This window comes from Octopus bimaculoides, chromosome 2, assembly GCF_046866305.1.
Source record: "Octopus bimaculoides isolate indiv1 chromosome 2, ASM4686630v1, whole genome shotgun sequence".
Classification (NCBI taxonomy): Eukaryota; Metazoa; Mollusca; class Cephalopoda; order Octopoda; family Octopodidae; genus Octopus; species Octopus bimaculoides.
This window is the reverse complement of record NC_142929.1, coordinates 138954206-138972485: the sequence shown is the minus strand read 5'-3', so window position 1 is coordinate 138972485 and position 18280 is coordinate 138954206. Positions and strand designations below refer to the sequence as shown.

The 18280-nt window shown below is 39.5% G+C and overlaps 1 protein-coding gene across 4 annotated transcripts in view; it reads right to left on the bottom strand.

Annotated features, from left to right (window-relative positions):
• Positions 1-1843: 1843 nt before the first annotated feature.
• LOC106869431 (40-kDa huntingtin-associated protein) overlaps positions 1844-18280 on the bottom strand; it is a 28698-nt gene continuing 12261 nt past the window's right edge. For 2 of the 4 annotated variants that reach the window (XM_014915181.3, XM_089347796.1), the window contains exons 8-14: positions 17440-17460; positions 12597-12654; positions 11268-11330; positions 9504-9595; positions 7473-7554; positions 5400-5446; positions 1844-4171 (exon numbers count right to left, since the gene is read on the bottom strand). In XM_014915181.3, coding sequence (XP_014770667.1) covers positions 4037-4171; positions 5400-5446; positions 7473-7554; positions 9504-9595; positions 11268-11330; positions 12597-12654; positions 17440-17460 — 498 coding nt within the window. In that variant the 3' untranslated portion in view covers positions 1844-4036. The remainder of the gene's footprint in view (positions 4172-5399; positions 5447-7472; positions 7555-9503; positions 9596-11267; positions 11331-12596; positions 12655-17439; positions 17461-18280) is intronic. The other 2 variants (XM_089347798.1, XM_089347797.1) reach the window with 1 other exon arrangement.

The window sequence follows — 18280 nt, the reverse complement described above, 5'->3', positions numbered from 1 at the left end:
CTATAGTAGATGACACTTGCCCAAGGAGCCACGCAGTGGGACTGAACCCAGAACTATGTGGTTGGTAAGCAAGCTACTTACCACACAGCCACTCCTGCGCCTGTGTGTATTTTTTGTTTTAGCTTTCATTGCTGTCCTTCTTTACTAGACTTCTATGTCTGCTTTTCCGTTTCTTTTCATCACTTTTTTCTGATGACTTATAGTACATCTCTGCATGGTGTAAGTTCATCATCATCATTTAACGTCTGCTTTCCATGCTGGCATAGGTTGGATGGTTTGACTGAAGGCTGGCGTGCCAGAAGGCTACACCAGACTCCAATCTGAGCTGGCAAAGTTTCTACAGCTGATGCCCTTCCTAACGTCAACCACTCCAAGAGTATAGTAGGTGCTTTTACGTGCCACCGGCACGAGGACCAGTCAGGCGGTACTGGCACTGGCCACTCTCAAATGGTGCTTTTTATGTGCCACCTGAACAGGAGCCAATCTGGTGGTACTGGCAACGACCACGCTCGAATGGTGTTGTTTATGTTCCACCGGCACAAGAGTCAGTCAGGCAATGCTGGCAATGATTGCGCTTTTTCTGTGCCACCGGTACGGGTGCCAGTCAGTGGCCCTGGTAACAATCAATCAGCAGCCTTGGCAACAATCATTATTATTATTATTATTATGTCCGTCAAAGTCAACTTTGCCTTTCATCCTTTCGGGGTTGTTAAATTAAGTACTTGTGAAACACAGGGGGTCAATTAAATTGATTAGTTCTCTCCCCACAAATTTCAGGCCTTGTGTTTTTAGCAGAAAGGATTATTATTATTATTATTATTATTATTATAAGGTGGCAAGCTAACAGAATTGTTAGTATGCAGGGCAAAATATTAACCAGTAATTTGTGCATCTTTAAGTTCTGAGTTCAAATTCTGCTGAGGTTGACTTTGCCTTTCATCCTTTTGGGGTTGATAAAATAAGTACCAGTTATGCACTGGGGTTGATGTAATCGACTTACCTACACATCCAAACTTGCCGGCTTTAAGCCAAAATTTGAAACCATCATTATCATTATTATTCAGTTGTTTTATTTTTATCATGTGCTTTCACTGCACTTCCAAACACAGCTCTGTGTGCTTTGGGTATGTGCTGTGGTGCTCTTATTTCCACTGTACTGAAAGTGCTTTACATAAGATGTGTGTGGTGCCTAGTAATGCTATTTTCTGTATGGTATATGCATTCATAAATCCTGGTGTTTTTGTTATGTATTTGTCTGAATAACTTTTTATCATACCTAATGCACCTACAATGATAGGAATCGTTTCTGTTTTTAGACTCTATATTCGAGATACCTCTATTTCGAGGTCTTTGTATTTTGAAAGGTTTTGTTTCTTTTAGAGAAACATTGTCATCTGTTGGTATTGATACATCAAATAGAAAGCATTTTTTTCTTGGTGATCTCTGACAACTATATCTGGTTTATTATTATTATTACTACTACTACTACTACTTTTTGCTGAACTGAAGTTACAAGGATGTAAAAAAAACCCCCCAAAAACCTATACTGGTGGTCAGGAGTGGGTAGGCAAACACATGCACACACACACACACACACATTTATATATGTACACAAACGCACACACACAAACAGACTTCCACACAAATTAAGTCAGAAGGCATTGGTTGATTCCAGGGCTATTCTAGCCCCAAGTGCCATGCAAGAAGACAGGACCTGGAAGCACAAGCTTGAGAAGGGAACTGCTTAACTACGCAGTAAATATAAAAAGGAAAGGAAAGGAGAAAGAGAGAGAGAGAGAGAGAGAGAGAGAGAAAGAGAGAAAGAAAACAACAACAAAATAAATACAACAAAGACATTTATTGTTATAATTGAATACATTATCTTTGAATAATTTGTATAGAATGTACTCTGGGTGGTATGTACACTGGGTAGGATGTACTCAGGGTGGAATGTACCCAAAAGTAGAATGTACAGTGTGTGATATGAACCAAAGGTGGAATGTACCCAGGGTGAGATGTACACTGAAGGAGATATACACAGGGTGGGATGTATATGTTTAAAGTAAAGTGTTTTGGTTAAGATCACAACACAATGTCTAGGAGAGAATTTGGTACCCCCGTTATTTCAGACAATAGGGTACCATGCTGGGAGTGGAGAGAGTCAGTAGAATTATGTCTGGTACCTACTGACATATCATGGCATAGAGATGACACTGTTAGTTACATAGACTATGTCATGTAATCTCTATGTCACACAGCCAGTGTGTTATTGTCTCATGCAGAATATTGAGTCACGACAGTATAACACTATTTATATACTGAGACTGTGTCACATAAACATTATGTTACATAGACACTGTGTTACATAGACATTATACATGTAGCCTCATTTACCACGGATTTATTCATTATTGACCAGGGATGATACTGTACACTCATTTGCAAACCTTGTTACACTTGTCACAGACTGACCAGTGATAACATGGGTCAATGATCAGCCTGTACTGCAAAAAACATGCCCAAGTGACTACCCACAATGTTCAGCAGCCCAGAATGCACTGACCGTTGCTTGTGTTTACAAAACTGTGCTGCAAGGCCATGTATTTCTTATACATACTTGTACCCATCAACATGGGACCAGTGAAGAGAAAAAGCACAAAGGTGCCTGATCCTGGCAAATGACACAGACAGGTGTATTCTTGACAGAGATGATCAAAAAAAAAAATACATGTCAATAGAAGCTTCACTGCTGTGGGCTACAAGTTTGGTGTCAATGGAACAACCATTTGTTCCAGATACAAAGTGCACAGAAATGATTCATTTATCCTTGATTTACTTATAACAGTGTTCCTTTCAACCAAAGCCCTTAATAAATGTGGATACACATAACATGACAATGCAACAAGATATATACAGAAACACTAAGTAACTGTGTCCCATGGAAATTGTGTTACATAAGACATCATCATTATTGCTTTAACATCTACTTTTCCATGGATTGTATGGGTGCGACACAGTGTCACATGACCATACAAGATATATACTGAAACATGATGTAACTGTGTCACAACAATAAAACACCACCGATGTGCCAAAAACACTACAAAATTGTGTCACAATGATACAACACATATACTGAGATGCTATGTAACTGTCAAATGGACAGACATTATGTCACTAGGACACTACACCACTGAAATACAACACTGCGTATTTAGTGTCACTGTGCAGCGAAGGCACACTGTGTCACAGAAGTTATGACAAACTCAACATTGATACTGAAACAATGTGCCACCGTGTTACACAGCAACTGTAGTAGTGACTCTCGTTTCCTTAGACACAGAAACACTTACATTCTGCTATTGAGTCACAAAGACACTATGTCATAATTGAGTCACAAAGACATTGTATCGCCATGGTGTGGGATCCATGTGCCAGTGAGTTACACAGAAACTGTAGTACCAGCACCGTGCCATTGTATCAATGATTGCACCAATGTGACACTGAAAAATGTACCACTGAGTCATAAAAAAAACTTTGGAACTGATATTGTGCCACTTATACACTGAAACACTGTATCACAGATATTGTGCCACCAAAACACTGTGTCGCTGAAGATTGAATGTTTTCCATAAATCTGACAACCAAGTTAAAGAAAAAAAACCCCCAAAACCCAACAAGTTTACAAAATTAATTACTAATTTCACAATATGTTGTTGTTGTTGTTGTCATTTATTGTTGCTGTTGTTATTGTTATTATTTTTGCTGCTGTTGTTTTCACTGTTGTTGTTGTCACTTATTGTCTTACCATTGTTGTTGTTTTCCCTTGTTTCTGTTACTATTGTTTCAACCATTGTTATTACTGTTGTTGTTGTTAATGCTATGTCTGTCACCATTTGCAGACTGCAACAGGTAACCCATGCCCCACCATCCCCCAATCCCCCCAATCTCCATCGACACCAACAATACACAATGAACGAATTTACAGAGGAGACCAGTTTGCTGAGACCACCAACAACCGGACTGACCACCACCACTAAAGACTAAAACTCAACTGATTCAATTCTTCAATGATGAGATGCAGAAGCTGATTCTGTTCTGATGACAACATCGGCCATAGTTCCACTTGCAGAGACCTCAAAGAGTCCAAATCTCGAGACTGGCACGCCATCTAGAAATAGGAAACATGACAATAGATGAAAGGAAGTGTGCTTAATTATGGTCAGGAAGTCAATATATTAACAAAATAATTAATTGTCAGTGTTTTCCCCATTATTCTTTTTAAACAACATCATCAATTAGGATTTACTTCAATGAACTTTAGCAAGATGAGACATTTTGACTCGGATTTGATCTCAGTCTCCATAGATTCGTATCATTTACCTCAGTGGTTCTCAATCAGGGTCCATATGGCCCTTAAAGGTCCATATAAGATTCTATTTTTAAAATTTATGTGCAACAATAGGTGCAGGAGTAGCTGTGTGGTAAGAAGCTTGCTTCCCAACCAGATGGTTCCGGGTTCAGTCCCACAATGTGGCATCTTGGGCAAGTGTCTTCTACTATAGCCTAGGGCCGACCAAAGCCTTGTGAGTTGATTTGATAGACAGAGACTGAAAGAAGCCTGTCGTATATATGTATATATATATATATATATATATATAGATGTGTGTGTGTGTTTATGTGTTTGTCCTCCCACCATTACTTGACAACTGGTGTTGGCGTGTTTACATCCCCGTAACTTAGCGGTTTGGCAAAAGAGACTGAAAGAATAAGTACAGTTATCCCTTGACTATTATGGATGTTACATTCCAAACCACTGCAAGAGGTGAAAATCCATGAAGTAGAAACTACTGTACTGTATATATTTTTGTAAATTATTTTTTTAATTTGTATATCATCATCATATTTTATTATAAATGCAAAACAACACCACGGAGGAATCGACGTAAGCTTAAATAATGAACCGCGATAGGAGAACCCCGATATGGCGAGGGGTTACTGTACCAGGCTTACAACGAATAAATCCTGGGGTCGATTTGTTCGACCATAAGCGGTGCTTGAACATGGCTACAGTCAAACGACTGAAACAAGTAAAAGAATAAATTGGTTATACTTTTACACAAAATGTTTTAATAATTATTTTTGTGTAATTCCTAATAAAATTTAAGTATAAAAACGTAATAGGAATTTTTAAACATTGAATGGCTCAGAGGGTCCTATCCGAATAGAAGAGGCATCAAAGGGGTGCATAGGTAAAAAAATGGCTGAGAAGCACCGATGTGGATGGGTTAAAAGGGGTTTAATGATTAGATAACAAAAAGATTCCAGATTGCTCTCTCTCTCTCTAAATATCTTTGGATTTTTCTTAAGATGTGAGAAATGGTAAACTTCCAACTTACAACAACGGACTGTAGCAGTAAAAACAGATCCTCATCAAGGAAATTAACTGGAAATAGAAAAACACCAAAAAGTGAAAAAAGGATGTGAAGACGGAATGGAGAATGAAAGACGATGAAGTTTCAAATCATCATCATCATCATCATCATTTAACGTCTGTTTTCCATGCTAGCATGGGTTGGACGATTTGACTGGGGACTGGCAAACAGATGGCTGCACCAGGCTCCAATCTGATTTGGCAGAGTTTCTACAGCTGGATGCCCTTCCTAACGCCAACCACTCCGAGAGTGTAGTGGTTGCATTCTATGTGCCACTGGCACGGGGGCCAGTCTGGCGGTACTGGCAACGGCTACGCTCAAATGGTGTTTTTTATGTGCCACCTGCACAGGAGTCTCAATTTGGTTTTATCATCATCATCATTTAACGTCTATTTTCCATGCTGGCATGGGTTGGACAGTTTGAATGAAAACTGGTAAGCTGGTGGGGCTGCAGATTCTGATCTGATTTGGCAAAGTTTCTATAGATGGATGCCCTTCCTTATGCCAACCACGCCGAGAGTGTGGTTGGTGTTTTATACATGCCATTGGCATGGGTGCCTGACACTGGTATCGGCCATGACTATGGTCCTACTTGGTTTAACAGGTCTACAAAAGCATGATATATCACCAAAGGTCTCAGTCACCTGTCGCTGCCTCCATGAGGCTCAATGCTTGAACATTGCTTTTTACATGCCACAGGTGTGTATTATTTTACAGAACTGCAGTCATGTTGAGGAGTGGCCTTAAAGAGTTCTCAATCGATCATATTGACCCCAGAACCTGTCTCATTAATCATTGTTTATTGAACAGCTAAGTTAACTGAGATGTAAACAAATATAGCTTATTTTTAACAGTGGTATATTTTTTTTTCAGTTTGTCCATCATCGCCAACACCAATCAAGGACATCAGATGAGAGAAGACAACAGGTGTGTCCAGCTGTGGCCAATCAATCTGGTGCTTGCTTGGAAGGCTCTGCCACAGGTTAGGCACAGGTGGTCTGTTGGGACTGAAGGCAAGGAGTCAACACTGAATTTGCATAGTTTGCGTTTTCTTTGTGTCTCTGTGTCCCCGGAATCCTATTCTGCTGGTGCAACTTTGCTAGGCAGGGCAGTCTTGTGCTTCTGTTTCCCAGCTTGCATGGTATGTACAGACTCTCTCACACACAAATGCATACAATGCACATTAGGGTGCAGTCGTATCTGTGTGGTTATGATGATCTGTTTGCAACCACATGCTATCCCCACTAGCATAGCTGGGGGGGGGGGGGGTTATGGGTGTCCTGAAGGCAATATGTGTTTTTTGTGGGGTCCAGGGGTAACAAACGGAAGGGCTACCCTGGGCAGCACACACTCTAGCTACATTAGTGGCTATCCCACTGCATAACACTTTGAGGAAGTGTCTTCTACTACAGCTCCAGGCCCTATGAGTGAATGGGGAAGACAGAAACTGTACAGAAGTCCATTGTACATGTGTGTGTGTGTGTGTATATATGTATATATATATATATATATATATATATATATATATATATATATATATATATATATATACATACATACATACATACATACATACATACATACATACATATATATATATACACACACCCACACACGGTTATCATTGTCACTTCAACATCCACTTTTCCATGCTGGCATGGGTCAGAGAGAATTTGTTGAGGCAGAGTTTCTACAGCTGGATGCTCTACATGTTGCCAGGAAGAGACACCAGCTTAACAATGCCTAATTTATTTTACTAAATCTCTCATTATTTTCCAAATTAATTAAAACAAACTCAGCTTATATGAACAAGATACGATAATGAAGGGTTAACGGAGAATATCAGCAAATTGTTTGCTAGTGCTATGTTTTCAAATCAAAGTGGAATCTCTCACTTGAAAAACAAATAAGGGTTAGAGATAGTTAGAGCATCTGACTGTAAGATGTATTACTCTAACCCATGCTAGCATGGAAAGACTAATGTAAATTGAACAAATAAATGGAAGATACACAAATTTGATGAGGACAGATACTAACTGACGTAGGAATCTTCAGTACCACCCCAAGCATATTTCTCCAGCGTCTGTGCATGTTCAGGTCGGATCCTCTGAGGTGTCGGCTGAAAGAAAATGTCAGAAAAAAAAAGCAATGTGTAGCTCAGTGTAATATTTTCTAAAGTCTAAAACAATAATTAAAGACAATGAAAGACATTAGAGATAACAAAAGAGGATCTATTTGGTTACTCAAACTATAAAAATTATCCTTCAGTTCAAAGCCTACTGTCTTAAAAGAAAATGAAGAACATACTGGACAATGTATTTCTTATACACACACACATATATATACATACATATATACACACATACATACATACATACATACATACATATACATATATATATATATATATATATATATATACACACACATATATATATATATGATGACTGGCACCCATGCCAACGTCGTCTCCCTCATTGGACACGAAACTCATTTTGCGAAGACTTATTGGGGCAAGCGAAAGCGAAATTGTGATGGCATCTGTGCCCAGCGACGCCTTTCTGGCACTTGTACCCGCGGCATGTGTAAGGACTTTCGAGCGAGATCATTGCCAGTGCCCCTGGACTGGCTTTTGTGTGGGTGACACATAAAATACACCATTTTGAGCGTGGCCGTTGCCAGTACCGCCTGACTGGCCTTCATGCCAGTGGCACGTAAAAGCACCCACTACACTCTCGGAGTGGTTGGCGTTAGGAAGGGCATCCAGCTGTAGAAACTCTGCCAGATCAGATTGGAGCCTGGTACCGCCTTCTGGCTCGCCAGTCCTCAGTCAAACCGTCCAACCCATGCCAGCATAGAAAGTGGATGTTAAACGATGATGATGATGATTGATCAGCAAAACCTTTGCTATAGGCCAACTGAAACATAACTCACTAGAATTACTTAATGGTGGCAAGAATAATAACAAAACACCTATAGCACACACACACACACAGAGACAGACAGAGGGAAGAAATATCCAGCAGAGATAAGGAATATAAAGTTACTTCCCATTGACTGATTAAAAACATTACTACCTTAAATAAATCTTCACAAACATCATTTTAAATTGTGAAATCCATCTCAGCCATTCCGGTAGAGACAAAACACAAAAAAAAAAAAAAAAAAAAAAAAAGGTTGTAGAACAGTAAACAGTGCAGAAGAAGAGGTTTTATCGCAAAGTTTATCCATTAACAAGAGATAAGTACATCTAATTTACTACAACTATTCTAAATATCCTCTTCAATATTTCAATGTAAACAATGTTGGTTGTTGTAAAACACTGCCTGGTGAAGCAACACTCTGATATTTTTAAAGGCTTTTAATGTTTCTCATACACATTACATCGGATATTGACATTCACACCCATTCTTAGTTTAAGATAGGCACAGTCGTGGCTGTCATCATCATCATCATCATCGTTTAACGTCTGCTTTCCATGCTAGCATGGGTTGGACGATTTGACTGAGGACTGGCAAGCCAGAAGGTTGCACCAGGTCTCAATCTGATCTGGCAGAGTTTCTACAGCTGGATGCCCTTCCTAACGCCAACCACTCCGAGAGTGTAGTGGGTGCTTTTACGTGTCACCCGCACGAAGGCCAGTCAGGCGGTACTGGCAACGGCCACGCTCAAAATGGTGTATTTTATGTGCCACCCGCACAAGAGCCAGTTCAGGGGCACTGGCAACGATCTCGCTCGAAAGTCCTTACACATGCCACGAGCACAAGTGCCAGAAAGGCGACGCTGGGCACAGGTGCCATCACGATTTCGCTGTGTGTGGTTAAGAAGCTGATTCCCAAACCATATGGTGTTGAGCTCAATCTCCTTGGGGGATGATGATGATGGTGGCTGACATTTGTAAGCTGAGGGATCACATTAATTACCAATGAAACTTCTATTCTATCATTAACTTGCAGAGAAGGGTTCAAACCCTTTCATGTGAAAACCCTGTAAAAAGATGATTTGCTTTACTTTCTTAAAGAAGTGAAACAATAGTTTCTACAAGAAAACCTTCCAAATCTCACTTACCTGAAGCAACATAAGTAGGAGGACTCTGGTTAGTTCACAACGTGCCAAAATATCACTGTAAGCACCAATTGGTTTTTCACTAAAAGCAGATCCTTAAAATAGAAACGAAAATTAAAACAATATTTCTTGATTATTTCTTTTAGCATTCAAATTATTCTATCAACTGTAATATTTATTTATTCACATTGTTTTGAATTAATTATGCTTTATCTTATAGCTTTGAGACTTCAAAGATATGATGGTTTACTTTTAGAATGACATTGTAGGGTAGGTGTGAGAGGTTGAACCTGGTTTGCTTGAACATAAAACAGATAGAATATTTAGGCTCAATTAAATGCTAAGGGGTTAATGATGGTAAATAAAATCAGTGCTTCTCATAGGAGAAGGGAGGGCTGTCAGGGTTGAAAAGCATGCAGAAAATTTGCCATGCTTAACTCTTATGTTATCCTGTTTCTGTTGAAATAAGCAGCCTTTCTTTCAATGAATTTTGTAAAAAAAAAAAATGAAGAATTTAGTAAAGTTACTATTAAGCTGGTCTTTAACCCTTTATCATTCAGGTTTCTCTGTCATATGTAATGCTTATTTATTCATGCTGATTCAAATTAATCATGCATTGTAAGATACAGAAATAAATTTATTTCTCAAACGCGTGATAATGCTATAAATAGCGTGATCAGGATAGGCTGGCCGGTAACGTATTCTTCTGCAATATATGGATAATTTATCCTGATCACGCTATTTATAGCATTATCACGCGTTTGAGAAATAAATTTATTTCTGTATCTTACAATACATCTCAATGCTTCTAAAGACAAACTTTGTTTGTTTACTTTCATCGTAAAGTTGAATTAATCATGCATTATCTTATAGCTTCAAGATTTCAAAAACATGTTTGTATATTTTTAGAATGACATTATAGGGTAGGTGTGAGAGGTTGGATCTGGTTTTAACATACAACAGGTAGAATATTTGGGCCGGATATGGTCAGTTTAAATGTTAAAGGGTTAAAACATAAATTACAAGAAATTTTGACTGAAGGTTTTAATTTAGATAATTTTAAAACTGAATTTTGTATTATAGAACCCAGGGACGGTTTCAGATGGATTTCAATGAAAAGAGTTTAAAAATCTGCAATGGTTTAAAATTTTTCAGACTTGTGAAGAAAGATGAATAAAGACGTAAAATTTAATCAATCATATTAATAAAAAAGGTGAGGGGCAAAATACTTCACTAATATGGTGGTGGTGGTGGAAGGTCTTGCATCTATCAATTTGAGAATCACTGGATATTGATATTATATGTTTTATTGATATTACATGTCTCTAAACCTCCTAGGAATTTGTGAGGGTCACAATTTAGTTGTGCATTTAGAGTATTTAGCAGGCATGAAATTATCTCATTCTGACTAGAATATAATGCATGTCAAAGACCAGAAACTATTCAACTCTGAACAGCTACTGATCCTATGTAAAACAAATATGTGATCTACACCTGAATATGGCTTACATATCTGGGCCTATAAGCTTCCACATAAATATTGAAACCAGTCTCTCAGCGCAAAAATTGTCACTGGCTTGAATGGTAAACATTTCATTCACTAATACAATGAAATACTATATTTTCTCCCTGTATTTTGCTATGGCAATATAGCACCAGTGAAGGGATGACCCTCTTTTGTGGATAAAGGCGGGGCGAGAAGTCTTTCAGTTAGCTATACATTTAAGGACAGAAAGAATCCCAGTGTTTTAATGATAAAGTTATTACCTCCTCTTTCTTGTGCCAGGTAACTCATTTCTGTTAAAACAGCAAGGGCACCATCGTAGTCTTCTATAAATGAAAATAAATGGTAGAACATGAGAGAGGGTAAGAGAAGGATAGGGAGAGAGTATGCAAACAGACAGGGGTAGGGAGGGAGCCATGTTATTAATGCTTGTATCTTGATCTAAACCCAAAGAAAGCCCCAAGTTCAGCATAATAAGCTTGTTTGTCAATCATTCAGTATTACTGAAGATTTCTGTAGTTACTATACATTTTTACTCTTTTACTTGTTTCAGTCATTTGACTGCAGCCATGTTGGAGCACCGCCTTTAGTCGAGCAAATCGACCCCAGGACTTATTCTTTGTAAGCCTAGTACTTATTCTATCGGTCTCTTTTTGCCGAACCGCTAAGTTACGTGGACGTAAACACACCACCATCAGTTGTCAAGCGGTTGTTTTTTTTTCGTACATTCTTCCATATATATATATATACACATATATATATATACATATATACGACGAGCTTCTTTCAGTTTCCGTCTACCAAATCCACTCACAAGGCATTGGTCTGCCCGAGGCTATAGTAGAAGACACTTGCCCAAAGTGCCACCCAGTGGGAATGAACCTGGAACCATGTGGTTGGTAAGCAAGCTACTTACCACACAGCCACTCCTGCACCTATGTGTACCTTGGTTTAAGAATAAATACCAATGTTCTCGTGTGTGTGATAAGAAGCAACTAAAAGGGTTTACAGCAGGACAGGAGAACCTGGTCATAAAACATGGCCCCAAAAAGATCAACCATTTGAGGCCAGCATAGAAAGAAGATGTAAAATGTTGATGATAATACATAACCTCAGATTCCTGTGGTAAACTATTCCAACTTGTTGGACTCCAACATTGCATCCATTGTAAGCAGTGGTGGACTGGTCAGGTTGCCAGGTTGCCAATGGCAAGTGGGCCCCTGCACCATTAGAATCCATATATGGGGGCCCATCCCCTCAAGTTTGAGAATTTTTTATTCACTCCTGGAAGAATGCATTATTTCAGCCTGGCAGTGTTTGTAGACAGTTGAAAAGAATACTTTTAACAAAACAAAAAAAATTAAACGATAGCATTGCAGTTGTGGGTGGGCCTTTTGTAGTTGCGTGTGGGCCCCTTGTAGTTGCGGGTGGACCCCCTTAGCCTCCTGTCCTGGCAACCGATATTTTTAGACCCAGTCTGCCACTGATTGTAAGATAAACAGCTCTGTCAATCTTCACAAGGCTTGAACATACAATTTCAAGATATTGTAATGAATATTATGAAGCCTAAAGATCAAAGAAGTTAAACTTACTTGTTGATATCTTACAAGATGCTACATTGCCCAAAGCTTCCAAACAATCCAGAGGGTTCTGAAAAGAGAAATAGATAGACATGAAATTTAATACTTTAGCACTGAAACCAATTATATCTGGTCCAAGTATTCTTGTTTTGAGTAGCTATGTGGCAAGTAGCTTGCTTACCAACCACATGGTTCTGGGTCTAGTCCCACTGCGTGGCACCTTGGGCAAGTGTCTTCTACTATAATGTTGGGCCAATCAAAGCCTAGTGAGTGGATTTGGTAGATGGAAACTGAAAGAAGCCCATTGTATGTGTAAATATATATATATATATATATATATATATATATATATATATAAATATATGTATATGTTTGTGTGTCTGTGTTTGTCACCCCACTTTCGCTTGACAACCAATGTTGGTGTGTTTATCATCATCATCATCATCATCGTTTAACGTCCGCTTTCCATGCTAGCATGGGTTGGACGATTTGACTGAGGACTGGTGCAACCGGATGGCTACACCAGGCTCCAATCTAATTTGGAAGAGTTTCTACAGCTGGATGCCCTTCCTAACGCCAACCACTCAGAGAGTGTAGTGGGTGCTTTTATGTGTCACCCACACGAAAACGGCCACGCTCGAAATGGTGTCTTTTATGTGCCACCCGCACAAGAGCCAGTCCAGGGGCACTGGCAACGATCTCGCTCGAAAACCCTACAAGGCCAGTCAGGCGGTACTGGCAACGGTCACGCTCAGGATGGTACATCTTATGTGCCACCCACACAAGAGCCAGTCCAGGGGCACTGGCAACGATCTCACTTGGCTTGCCGGGTCTTCTCACACACAGCACATTTCCAAAGGTCTCGGTCAGTAGTCATCGCCTCGGTGAGGCCCAATGTTCGAAGGTCTTGCCTGGGCCTACCTCTTCCACGGGTTCCCTCAACTGTTAGGGAGTGGCACTTTTTCACGCAGCTATCCTCCTCCATTCTCACCACATGTCCATACCAGCGCAATCGTCTCTCTTGCACACCACTACTGACGCTTCTTATGTTCAGCTTTTCTCTCAAGATACTTACACTCTGACGGGTATGCACATTTACATTACACATCCAGCGGAGCATACTGGCTTCATTCCTTGCGAGCTTACGCATGTCCTCAGCAGTCACAGCCCATGTTTCACTGCCATGTAGCATGGCTGTTCGTACACATGCTTCATACAGTCTGCCTTTTACCCTGAGTGAGAGTCCCTTTGTCGCCAGCAGAGGTAAGAGCTCTCTAAACTTGGCCCAGGCTATTCTTATTCTAGCAGTTACACTTTCAGCGCACCCACCCCCACTACTAACTTGGTCACCCAGATAGCGGAAGCTATCAACTACCTCTAGTTTTTCTCCCTGGAATGAGATAGAAGTTGTTTCCTGTTTGTTTACAGTGTTTATTGCACCTGAACATCTGCCACATACAAAAACTAACTTCGTAGTTAATCTGCCTTTGATATTGCTGCACCTCTTATGTGTCCATAGCTTGCACCGGGTTTTATGTCCCCGTAAATTAGTAGTTCGGCAAAAGAGACCGATAGAATAAGTACTAGGCTTACAAAGAATAAGTCTTGGGGTTCGATTTGTTTGACTAAAGGTAGTGCTCCAGCATGTCTGCAGTCAAATGACTGAAACAAATAAAAAAAATTACAAACCAGCCAAGTCTGGTCAGTCACAATTAGCCTAAACCCGATGATAATAATAATGAAATTATTGTATACAGTGCTCAGGTGCACTTCAACTTGTCAAAAGTGCGCATAAAGCATATGCAGTATTGTACAAATGTCTGGAAAGTGAACAGTGTATAGGTCAGATACATGCTTGCGTGTGTATGGAGGGGAGAAAATCATGTGTAGTGTTGGCAAATCTCAGGAAGCATGGAAGTTTTGAAAGATGCAGTGCTCCAACAACTAACAACTGATGCTGGCAGTTTGTTCCATATTTCAGCAACTCTCAGCGTGAAAAAGTGTTGATGAAAGTTATGGGAGCTGTGCTGTTTTCTGACTTTGTAAACATGTCCACAGGTGTTAGACAGGTGGAATTTGAAAAGGTGCTCAGAGTTATTGTTAGTAAGATGGTTAATAATTTTATGGGCGTCTGCCAAGTCAGCTGCCAGACGTCGGAGTTTTAATGTATCCATACCCAGGGAAGTAAGGCGTTCAGAATATGGCAAATGCCTGATGGAGGGTATTCTCTTGGTTGCCCGTCGCTGAACGGTTTCCAGACGATTAATATCCAGGGCTAGATAGGGGTTCCAGACTGGTGATCTGATTTTTGGTTGTTGGGGCGGAAACCCACGCCGCCATCTCTTCAGTTATCTGGCCATCGAAGAATGCCCTTAATAAGGTCTGTAATTTTCTCCAAAAGTTTCTTAGAGTATAGTTCCTTTGATGGTATCGGAATGTTTTTCATAGAATAATCTATGTAGCAGGCATCCATATATATATATATATATATATATGTATATTAATGCTTGTTTTTATGTATAATAAAAACAGTTTGACATTAATCTGATGGATTACTCTATACTCTAGTAGAGTACAAGTTTATTATTCTTAAAACAAAAATGGTGTTGACAGTGACTTTGAATATGAAGTAGTTAATGCCTTTGTCCCCTGTGTGATCTACTTAGCAGTGCCGCAGGAATAGTGTTTGGAAAACATTGTAGCCATTATGGATAGAAATAGTTCATGGAAATATGATTACATCAATTATTTACTAATAATTAACAGTGATTATTAACGACTGTAACATATATATAAAATTATCAGGTAGGTCATATTTATAACCCCATTTCTCTCTCAATCTTCGTAACCAAAGCTTGGCCACTATTAATGTATCACAAGTTCTTTTGGAAGTGAGTCACCTCTACTACCTCAACTTTTATCATTAAGACGACCATTTCTACTTCCCCTCTTCTGTCTACATATCAGAGATGGCCTCAATGTCCAGCTACCTTAGACAACCTTCATGACAATTAAAGCCCTCCCCACATCAAGAAAACAACTTTTATTCTCAGTAGCCTTAGATGCCACAATAAGTCCACTAGCTAAACCTGCTCCCTACATCATTGGAAGACATGGCTTCTTAGCTGTGGAAAAGATGACTCATCTAAAAAGATAGACATTTCAAACAAACCCAACAGTGTCTGGAATGGTTTCTTCCCTAATTGCAACAAGAAGACATTGACTTTGTGAGTCACGGTGAAGGAACCTGTTAATGAGGAAAAACTTATACAAAGTAGAAAGGACACTGTAGTCCAGCAGCAGTAGATCTCGTTAATCATCATCATCAACTATGGACATGATTGCCTTGAGCCATAGAACTCGCAGGGTCAGATATTCAATCTCCATGGCTTATAAGTGACCAAGATCACATCATTCCCCTGGATAGGATCCTAGTCCATTGCAGGGTTACACATTTACAGCGGAGTGGAGTGGAGTAATGTGAAATGAAGTGCTTTACCCAAAAACATGATGCATCACCTGGTCCAGGAACTGAAACTATGATCTTGCAATTGTGAGTGCAATGCCCTAACCACTAAGCCATTAGCAGCCACTCTCCTTAATGCTGGTGACACAATAAAATGCATTCAGTTCATGCTGTGAAGTGGTTGGCAATAGTAAGGGAATTCAGCTGCAAAAAATAAACCATGCCAAAAAAAAAAAAAAAAAAAGGCTGTGGGTACAAAAATATGTAGAATCCATAAGCTGTAATGAAAGCAACCCATATACGGAAAAGCAGTAAGTCTGAATAAACAATTATACAAGATAAAATAGAAACTTCTGTCCACCACCGACAATTACTTGAGTGCCAATGGCACAATGAAATATTGTAATGGGATTAGCAGTAAGAAAAGCATTCAGTCATAAAAAGAAAACATGCCAAAAAGGTAAAAAAACGACAGACAGACAATAAAGATTGGCAGCTTTCTCTATTGCTGTGTGTAAGAGAAGACAAAAGATGGTCATAAAGGGTGCGATGCTGTGAACCTCATCCGAAAAATGGTCTGAATAGAAAAAAGGATATAAAATATCGACAGCTATTTTGTCTTACTACATTCTATGTTCACTCACCTGAAGATGTGAAAGTACACAGCATATTAATACAATAACATGTATAATATGTGAAACATTCAGTAATTACCAGCTGATGCTAATGTACAGAAACAATTGGAGTAATTTTGGATAAAAGCCTGTTCATTCCATCTTCTTGTATTACAATCCACACACATGCACACACACACATATACATATATATATACTTATAAGTGCAAATAGAAGAAACTATTAAATATCTAATAAATATCATGAGCTAAGAAGAAGGGAGCCTCTATACATGGCCACTGCTTGCTAGAAATGGCAACCAAATCTCCATTAAACCATAAACTGTTGCCTTACAAAAGAAGGATCATTGGATAATGTAGCCCCTGATACATATCAAAATGAGATGTCATAGTTGAAGTGTCTTTGATCAAAGATTTACTCAATCAGAGCTGACTTGAGGGATTAAGAACAAAATATCTGTTAGTTTAGTTCCAAGTACAATACCTCAAGAATAATTTAAAACCAATTGTTCGTCTCCTTTAGTAAAATTTGAAACCCTTGTCTGTTTCCAGTAAAATTCAAAACCCTTGTCTGTCTCCTTTCGTAAAATTGGAAACCCCTTCTCTGATTCCATAAATATGATTTGAAACTATAACCAGGTACCCTGATTGCATCATCATCATCATGCTAAAGGAGAAAGGAGGGGGAGGCAGGGATGTAAAAGAATAAAAAGTAATCATTCACAAAAGATCGACTTAAAACTAGAGATTCTTACCAAAACTGTGAAACCAGAACCCTAAATTGAGAATAAACAGAGTATAAAACCGTTGTAGTTTGCTTGAAGTATTGTCGTACAGATGTAGAAAAATTAATGGAATGAGAAACAAGGAATGCTTCGAACAATGCAGAAAGTTTTCATCATCATCATCATCATTGTTTAACGTTCGCTTTCCATGCTGGCATGGGTTGGACAGTTTGACTGGGGACTGGCAAGCCAGGAGGCTGCACCAGGCTCCAATCTGATCTGGCAATGTTTCTACAGCTGGATGCCCTTCCTAACGCCAACCACTCCGAGAGTGTAGTGGGTGCTTTTTATGTGTCACCGGTACGAGAGACAGTCGGGTGGTACTGGCAATGACCACGTTTGAATGGTGCTTTTTATGTGCCACCGGTATGAGCTACAATCAGGCGGTACTGGCAATGACCATGGTTGAATGGTGCTTTTTACGTGCCACCAGCATGGGAACCAGTTAGGCGGCACTGGCAATGACCATACTTGAATGGTATTTTTTACATGCCACCGGCACAGGTGCCAATCAGATAGTACTGTCATTGGCCACGACAATGACTTCACTTGACTCAACAGGTCTTCGCAAGCGTACTTTATTGCCCAATGATTGAAGGGCACTCTTAAATGGGCCGGTTATGCTGCACTGGCATAGGCCAAGGTTACGGTCTCACTTGACTTGCCGGGTCTTCTCAAGCACAACATATCTCTAAAGGTTTCGGTCACTTGTCATCACCTCTGTGAGGCCCAATGTTCGAAGGTCTTCCATCTATACATTTCGGATGTAAAGGCTTATCTTCAGAAGAATACAGTCAAAGAAATATGTATT